This window comes from Pyxicephalus adspersus, chromosome 4 (assembly GCF_032062135.1).
Source record: "Pyxicephalus adspersus chromosome 4, UCB_Pads_2.0, whole genome shotgun sequence".
NCBI lineage: Eukaryota > Metazoa > Chordata > Amphibia > Anura > Pyxicephalidae > Pyxicephalus > Pyxicephalus adspersus.
In genome coordinates this window covers 42,529,079-42,538,551 of record NC_092861.1, presented here as the reverse complement: position 1 = coordinate 42,538,551, position 9,473 = coordinate 42,529,079, and the positions used below count along the sequence as shown (strand labels likewise).

The window sequence follows — 9,473 nt, the reverse complement described above, 5'->3', positions numbered from 1 at the left end:
GCTGCCCTCCTCCATAGACTGGAGAATCTTATCACAATGTATGTTGGTTTAGAGGGCTGAGCCCGGTGACCACGCCTGCTGCCAGTGACAAGTTAGAGGCAGAGCCATGCTTGCAGCTCCTTGCTCACTGTCTCTCCATTCCTGGACAAGTAATGCTGGAGACTTCCCCGTCTGTGTGAAGGAATCAATGTGTGCTGCTAGATCCCTGCGCCGTGCAGCACCAGCAATGCAACTTAGCCCGCACTCTGCCCTGCGCCTTATTGGCTCCTGAGATGACAAGCGGAGCACTTTGCAAGGATCAGAAGGACAACGCTGTGAGGTAGGCATGGCTTGCTGTACACACCCGGGCAAGGCAAGTGGGTGGAAGTTTGCCCTTTACACTTTCTTCCTTATTAATGAGATGAGCCTACATCACTTTTTGCTGCATGTCTTGTAATTGCAGATTTATAGAATAACACTTAGCAACCATTTCCATGTCACCATTTACTTGCCTGTTCTTTGTCATTGCTTTTTGCTTTATTAGACTTTTGATTGTAATACATGTTTTTTGATGATTAATCCCAGCATGTACTAACCTTGATCCGACTGCTGATGTAATAACCGGGACCCCCTCCTTGCTTTTTTTTTTCTTTTTAGATGATTGCAGCCACCAACCTCGTTGTTTTCCAATCGCTGCCTGTTTTGACTTGAAAAGACCATGACAGAAGTCTTTCTATCAGCTCTTTTAAATGTTACTCAAAGCACTTTGCTGGCAAGTGGCTCATCTACTGGGAATGTCACAAAATGCACTCTGACAAAGACAGGCTTCCAATTCTATTACCTCCCCGCTGTGTATATAGTGGTTTGTATCACAGGATTTATCGGTAATAGCGTGGCCATATGGATGTTCATTTTTCACATGAAACCATGGAGCAGTATTTCCGTCTACATGTTCAATTTGGCTCTGGCAGATTTTTTATACATTCTCTCCCTCCCAGCCCTGATCTTTTACTATTTCAATAAAACAGACTGGATATTCGGAGATGTCATGTGCAAACTGCAGAGGTTTATATTTCACGTCAACCTGTATGGAAGCATCTTATTTCTGACTTGTATCAGCGTTCACAGATACACAGGGGTAGTGCATCCACTTAAATCACTTGGGAGGCTCAAGAAGAAAAACTCCATCTACATCAGTGCTCTTGTATGGTTCATTGTGATTGCTGGTATCTCTCCCATCCTATTTTTCTCTGGTACAGGGATCAGGAAAAACAAAACCATTACATGCTTTGACACATCATCCGATGACTATTTAAGAAGCTACTTCATCTACAGTATGTGCACCACTGTTTTTGGCTTCTGCATCCCTTTTATACTCATTCTGGGATGTTATGGATTAATCGTTAAAGCTTTGATCTACAAAGATATGAACAATGCTCCCCTGAGAAAAAAATCCATTTATCTGGTTATTATTGTCTTAACTGTCTTTGCAGTTTCATACCTTCCCTTCCACGTGATGAAGAATCTGAACTTGAGAGCCAGACTGGATTTCCAGTCCCCTGAAATGTGCTTCTTCAATGACAGGGTCTATGCCACCTACCAAGTGACTAGGGGGCTTGCAAGCCTCAATAGCTGCGTAGACCCCATACTCTATTTCTTGGCAGGAGACACCTTTCGGCGAAAGCTATCAAGGGCAACTAGGAAAGCGTCTAGAAGAAGTGAAGCGAATGTGCAATCTAAGAGCGAAGAGATGACTCTCAACATCTTATCGGAGTACAAGCAAAATGGTGATACCAGCTTGTGAAGACAAAGAACCGGATTGCTCAAGACACCCAGCTGTTAGCACTATGGGATGCATTATCTCAAATTATGGCTGTGTAGACATTTTGTACGGGTTAGTCAGATGGCATCCTAAAGCAGGCTAGAACAATTTACCCAAGAGGAAAGCAGAAAGTTCTAAGGTTTTGTGAAAGACGTTTGCATTCCCACCACAAAGGAACAAAAAAAGGGTGTTCTTTTTCTTGCAGTATCCACAAGCTAAACTATTTCATTTTTTTACAAGTTATTCCAGAATTTACTGTGAATAAGTTTTGACTACTGCTAATATGGTGAAGGAATGTATTTCAATAAAAGTTATGTGCTGATATTTAAAAAAAAAACAAGTATTACTAAATTAGCTGATCTTTTTGTGAACCTGCTTTTCTTAAAAGCAATGGACTTTATTTTTAATTATTCTTCTGGAAAGACTTGTTCATTTTAGAATATTCTTACATCATGTGGAGAAAGCAGGAAATAGCTGCTCAGTATTAATTGTCACTCTATCATTTTAGGTGTGTCAATTAAAAAGAAGCATAGACAATACACTCTGGCCAAATTTCATTATGCTGAGTGACACAAAAGTTGTCGAAACATGTTTTACTGATAGCGTATGTTGTGATCAAAAGGTTAATTGCATACCCATCTCAGTTAGACTTGTAGATGCGGCACGTAAATTTGTAATATGGCTCTTTAGAAGAGCATTGATAGTCCGAGACAATTTTATTGCACAAGAGAAAGGACTCCTTTGTTAAACATTTCAAAATATGAACGATATAAGGAACAAGGCAAAAAAACAAGTTAGTCATTGGAATCCTTGTTTACAAGGGCTCTATATAATAAATGTTAATACTACCTATCTAAGCACTATTTACTACAAAAATACCAGTGGATTGTTTGTGAAAGACTAATCGTGCTAGTTGAGAGTAGATGGTTTCCATAATATATATCTTGGCTACTATGGGAAAGATGTATGCTGGCAGGGTGGAAGATAACATGTCCTTTTGACCTCCAGAGCTTGCCCTGGTACCACTAACTACTGAGAAACTCGATGTGTGTATGCGTTACTTACAAATAAACTGGACACTTCATTTTATTTTTTAACCTGCTGCTCAGCAGCTAATATTACAATAATTTTCTTGACCTGTGGCATGGTGTAGCTGTATATCATGTCCAAAAATGAATATATGAAGGGATAAATGTGATCTCTATGTTAAACGTACTGTGTATGTTTGGAGTATCGTATGTGTTTTAATGCTCATGTGAAAAATGTTTTATTTTTGTATCATTATCTGTAATTTAATATAGTTCAGTAAATCTGTTTACCTGTGATTAACAGTGCCATTGACTTGATTTGCCTATGGAGACAGTGTTACTTGACATTTGAAGCCTCTCTCAGGTTTTGTAGACTGACTAAACCGTAATGTGTTTAACTTTCACAATAAAAAGGGTATTCGTTTCTCGGAGATGCTGTGATGTTTGCATGCACACAACGAGGTTGAAAAAGAATGGGGAATGATCACAATGAAACAGCCACCCCTGGAATTTTACCATGCTGCTATAAACATAAAATAATTTTGTTGTTTTCTGTAGAACAGTACACATCTACTACATGGTGCAGAGTATAGTGACCCACACCAATCAATCAGGTTTCATCTCTCATTAGAATAATTATTAATAATATAAGTAATCTGCTTTTTATGGGACACTGTGCTTTACTTTTGCTGTATCAAACAGCCTGAATGTGTATAAATCTGATAAAATCTACTGTCTGGGATCTAACCATGATATAACTGTCTGGTTATATTTGCAGGTAGCAGCAGCCTTTAAATAGCCAGCATCCTTTTATCCATTTGATATGGCAACTGTCAAGCTAACTTAGCAGCACTATAGTTCTGAGAGGCAGGGCACCAAGCCAGCGTTCATTTATACTAGTGTAAAGTAGATAACCAGGAACGACAGCAGGAGCAAAGGTTTCTTAGTTTTTATCTAGCATGAAGCAAGAGAACCCTTGTATAGCTGCAACTTTAATCATTTTGCTGTTTTTTCAGCATGCATTCTGTTTATAGGATAAGAAATGTTCTGCTCATTACCCTTGATTGGAGTGCATGCTTTTGATATCAGCCTTCAAGACAAGACACTATGCAAATTTTTCTCCATCACTGCTGTTCTTTTAAAGCATGACATCTCTCTAACCTACCTAATGTGTTTTCCAAACACAGGATAAACAAGTGTACACCTTTTGATTGAATACTAATCGGCATGACATGAAAGAGGTGTGCATTTAAATAGGAAACCTATACATAAATATTTGGGTAGGCAGAGACATTCTTAAGAAAAACAGACAAATGTTTATAGACAAGTTCATTTACAACTTGCTGTTTAATTTACAAGATAAAACAATTTGGTTGGCTTCATTATATCGTACATTCCTTTTTTGTTTTTTTTCCTTTTGCTCACAGGTATGCAGTCATGCAGTGCTGATCCACAAGTTCATCCTCACTAGAAAACGCTTACGTAGTGTAATGTTAAATTACTGCATTTAGTCTTGCATGTCTATTTAATTATGAAATTCCTGGTAAGTTATTTAAGATTGGAAGATAAAATAACCTTCTTTCCACATTTTTACATAGCTGAACATTTTGCTTTAAAATATTTATGTTAATTTTCTTACACTTTTGTGAACCATTTTCTACGTATGTTGCAATATATCTGTCCAAAAACTGGCAGATGTCATAAAAATGGCAGAAGGAGAGATATCTGTCCATCCTTGACTTCCCATTATCTTCTTTTTGATTTGCTGATGTTAGTATTGCAGCAGCAGTGGAATCTTCATTGGTTTCATTTAAAGTTTTGAAGTTTAGGTGATGGTCTTTATGGGTTAAAATGATAGTTTTGACCGCTTTATCAGATTTTTTACAAATCTGAAAATATTAATACACGGAGTTACAAGCAGAAGCAATGAAATATAAGTATTAAAAAACAACAGTTTTTTCTTGACAGCTATTGGGAAGGGTTAGCTTGAGAGATACAGATCAGGAGTGTTAGTAGATTAATTGGCTTAGAGATAAGATGTCCAGGCACATTTCACTGCACTTACACCAGATTGTAATAGTAATGGGAATATTTGTATAACATCTTTTGAACGGAAAGCTCTTGCATCATTTTCAAGAAGATCCACGCTAATACAGGGAGAACATGAAGCAGGGAGATGAAAGCAGCTACTTTCCTGGGTGAAATTAAACCTAAGACCCCATGACCTACAAGATCCTACCCCCACCACCATGCAATGTAGAATCTATATATAGGACAAAGGGTATACTTGATGGTTGAAAGTACCGGTTAATATTTTTTAGGGAAGTCATGAATAGTGACAAGTCAAGCCTCCAGCATGCATTTGTACCTAACTGTCAACTGCTTATGTGCAGCAGCTGTATTATATAGATACAAAGAAGGAAAGGACCATGGTTTTCCTATCAGTTGCCACATGAAAAGGACTCATTGGCTTTATCTGTCATCAAGAATGACGTGGACATGTCTATGCTGCAGCCACAGTCATATGGACCCATACCTACATTTGCTGGCGTTACACATTGCAATAATGGACTTTTATCAGAAAAGAGAACACTGGTTAAAGGTAATTTCTAACAGGTTGGAAATCTCCGTAAGCAAATGAGAGCTTCTAACATGCTCTGATATTTGCCTAATGATGAAAGGAAAGGCATAGTATATAATCAGCCATTGACCTGTGAGCTAATAATAACAGTAGAGATTAACAATAAGTGAGAAAAGATGCACAACAGAAAAATGTCCAATTCCAAAACATTTTAACATAATCAAACAGTGCTAAAAAATAAGGCAATGCAGTTAAATACACTCAAGTTAGTCGTACAATCACCCTGACATTTATAACATCAGCTAAGTATGAGAAATGTAGTTCACCAGGAACACAGGTAATAAACATGTAGTTTATTAGGTTGTCTCTTCAGGTTTCATCCACTTCATATGTTAAGTGGTTCAATAACTGTTCTTAACATACACAAATTAGATCTTTTCATCTGAGCATATGGCAGCATGACTGTTTCTGTATAAATGTTCTTCTCCAGGTGGTGACTATTTTTACCATGCTAGAATTAGTTTGTATACTTCTCTGAGGACCCCACGCATTTTTAAAGAAAACACATTAGATGTCCTAATTAATCTCACACAAACAAGATTAAATGTTATTTGGCTTTATGGGCTAGGACTCGTTATTTGCTGTGATTATGTGATTAACTGGGGCTTGTTAAATATCATATAGTCTCATTAATACATCCATTCTAAAGAACTGTACTTATGTCCTTACACTTATCAATCTAGATTCAAGCATTTAGATCACAGCTATCATTTTCAAGAACAAGTAATCTGATTGTCGGAGGTGAGTAAATAACATTATTGTATGGACACCGATACACACATGTGCAGTAATGTGGCTAATTTATTAATAAATTATTCAATAAATGTAAGCTTTGCAAGGGAATTTTCTCTTAGTTTAGTGAATTGCCTAAAACTTTGCTGACTTCCATTATGCCATCTTGTGCAAGCACCAAACTTTTTTTTTTTTTTTTTTACTTGCGATAGGGTACTTTTTGCTAAGTACATTTTTTACCGCATTTGCTAAGAGTAAGTGAAAATTCCCTTGCAAAAGTGAAAAAGAACTTTTGCAAAGTTAACTTGCTCTACTCTTTTAATAAATCAGGCAAAATGATAGCCAATCAAGAGTTAGTTTTTTTTGTAGCTTGACAAATATAAACTAGGTATTGGTTTACACATGGAATTGTACACACATCTGTCACTTTTTGGCCCCTCTGCAAAAGTCATACTTTTTAGTGTGAATAAAAATATAGTTTTTGGATTATATTCTTCATACAGAAGGAAAGGATTCATAAGTCTTATGAAGTAGGCCTTCTCTGATTCTTTTTTAATAGTCGCATTTTATATACATACTCAAATCTTTGCCTTTTGTAATCCTCTTACTAATGTACATGATTTTCTAATCTGAATTATTTTAGTGAATTATTGCACGCCATTATTGTTCAGCTAAATCCATGCCTCTTTTTTTGGCTGAATTCCCTATTCACCTAGCTTTTGTTCTTTGTATGCCACTTTAAATGCCATTTTAATTTGAGGATTTTTTCATATTTATAGGTTGGGACACTTGCCAGGCAAGTAATGGATTGCTCGCTGGACGATCTTCTGAACTCCTCACTGCGTTACTCATTTGGGAATATGTTTAGATATTTAATTAAATTTGGGATTAAGTTTCTTTTTTACTTTTTTTTTTCTTTGCGGTTTTTATTTCCACACTGTTGCAATTTTTGTTTTTCCTGAAGATTTTGAGGTCACCCTGCTTAAATTGCAGCTACCATCCTATTTAATGGTAGCTAAGGGTTGTGAAATTATTAAATCAGTGGCCCATGATAGACTTGCTTATAATTGAGCCTGCAGCTTAGCAGGGTGTTATATTAAAAGACTGTCTGTGTTTCTTTTATCTTGCAGAAGTTATGATAGCGAGAAATAAAGCTTGTAACATAATAAGAAGAAGCCTGTTGTGAAATTGCAGAGTTAAATCTCTGCACAGCAGGGGAATTACAGTGCATTGGCCCCCATTTCTCTCCTGCTGAAAGAAAGTAAGTAAACGTTCAGCATTCATGTCTCATTGTTGGATTTCATCATTTTCTTCTCCTAGAACAATTATTTAAATGGCAGCCAATGACAGTCCATGCATCTGAATCCTTCCTTAAAAAAGCTTAGCAAAGTCCATGTAGAATGCTGTGATAAGCATTCCCCATCAGTCCAGCCAGCCATGTGCAGTTTCTTTTTTCTTAACAGTGTTTGAATAAACATGCTTCTGCTTTCTTAAGCAAACTCTGTTTCCCCCCATAAACTTTTTCAACAGTGTTAGGAGATGTCCTCATTTTGCCTGCAAAATCATCACTTAATAGCTTTCAGATGATGAAATGTGAATTCATCCTCCACACTGTGATGTAAGGTGTCACAATAACAGAGGCATTTATACGGCTCAATGAGTTTGCACTTTAGTGGGTCTTCTGAATCAAGGTCACCCATTTCAAAGAACCTGTGGTTGTTACATAGGGAAAATGTAAAAAAAACTTGCAAATAGTTTACGATCCTTAATGGATTTCAAAATTTGAGTACCATGCTTCAAAAATGATACAATTTTGATAGGACAGCCCTATATTTCTGTGTGACAAAGTGTTAAGTCAAGCAGAAATAGTATGTGTTTTCTCTTTAACATGGGAATAACTGTGTTGTGAGAATGGGTCTTGAAGGAATAAAAGAACGAGAATAAAGTCCTGAACTTAAATCTTAAGCAATAAACTAAACATTGTGTCCACTTTTTGTTTTTTTCCTGGATATCATTACTACAAGAACAGATACTTTCTAAGGGAGCTTGGAGGAAAAAATCTTATCTCAGGCTTTACCCTACTAAAAGCAATCCTAATAGCAACACAGATTGGTGCCATCAATTTGTTATTCAGCTTCTGAATACCTCTATGATCTGATTTCTTCTTTATAAATATTGCCAAACCACTAGTGCTTATTTCCCTCCACCCACTTTGTCAGTCCCAAAAACCCTTGCATATGGATTCATAGGCCCTGATTTATCAAAGTTATCCAAGGCTGGAGACAATACACTTTCATCAGTGAAGCTGGGTGATCCAGCAAACCTGGGATGGATCTAGTCCAGGATTGAAAACATTTGCTAACAAATAGCTAATGACTTTTAGGAAATCCATTCCAGGTTTGCTGGATTACCCAGCTTCACTGATGAAAGTGTATTCTCTCCAGCCTTGGAGAACTTTTGTAAATCAGGGTCATAGTACAGCTTGTAAGTTTTAAGGGTCGGGGATGAGAAGTCATCATTGGGATCTTAAAGTCAAGTTTGTCTGGGGGAGCACCCTTGAGGAAGAACAGGCAACATTGGCTGGTAGTTGTCACCTTGTCACCCCAAAAATTACTGCTACACAGTTTCTGCAACCTGTGAGGACACTGCTAGTGGCCAACTAATGGGAAATATCCACTTCACCTAGGCACCCAAAGGACATCCTACTCTGCAGTGCAAAAAGAAGAAGATTTTGAATCAAATGACCATGGATTTAGGCAAGTTAATGGGGGTATTAGTTTAATTCAATGAAAATTTAATTTAGTAATAAATTGAAGGTGGGTAAGGGTTAAACAATAAATATTTATCAAATTTGACAAAAACCTGCATAGTTGAAAAGTGCAATTTGTAATGCAGTGTCTGGACACCTGCATGTGATGCATTTATAGACATATACAAGGGGGTGCTGAGAAGTTCCTGGCTTTGCCCCCTTCCAGATGAAATAGAAAAATGAGTGTGGGAACATATGACAGCCTAATATCTTAGTATGTAACTGTGCAAATATCAGGTCTTTGCGATTCTTAAAACTGTTTTTTCTTTTAGTGAGAAGCTGTGATGGCAGAGGCACAAGCAAGTTTCACGTCGTTGGAGTTATGGGCCGTGATGAAGTTACAGGCAGTCATGAAACTTTTTGTTTCTCCAGGGAAAGTCAGCAAAGGACATTCACACTGAGATGTCACAAACACTGGGGGAGAAGTATCCTTCCTACAGCACTGTCAAAGCCTGGATATCT

The 9,473-nt window shown here is 37.3% G+C and overlaps 1 protein-coding gene across 1 annotated transcript; it reads left to right on the top strand.

Moving 5' to 3' along the window:
• The first annotated feature begins 123 nt into the window (after nucleotides 1–123).
• Nucleotides 124–3,260, top strand: P2RY1 (purinergic receptor P2Y1). Its single transcript, XM_072407963.1, has 2 exons — nucleotides 124–319; nucleotides 637–3,260. Exon 2 carries the CDS (start codon nucleotides 698–700, stop codon nucleotides 1,781–1,783), a length of 1,086 nt encoding a protein of 361 aa, XP_072264064.1. The 5' UTR covers nucleotides 124–319; nucleotides 637–697; the 3' UTR covers nucleotides 1,784–3,260.
• Nucleotides 3,261–9,473: the final 6,213 nt, after the last annotated feature.

Bases quoted from the DNA above. Each gene is read 5' to 3' on its own strand.
- P2RY1 (XM_072407963.1), top strand. From the start codon at position 698: ATGACAGAAGTCTTTCTATCAGCTCTTTTAAATGTTACTCAAAGCACT.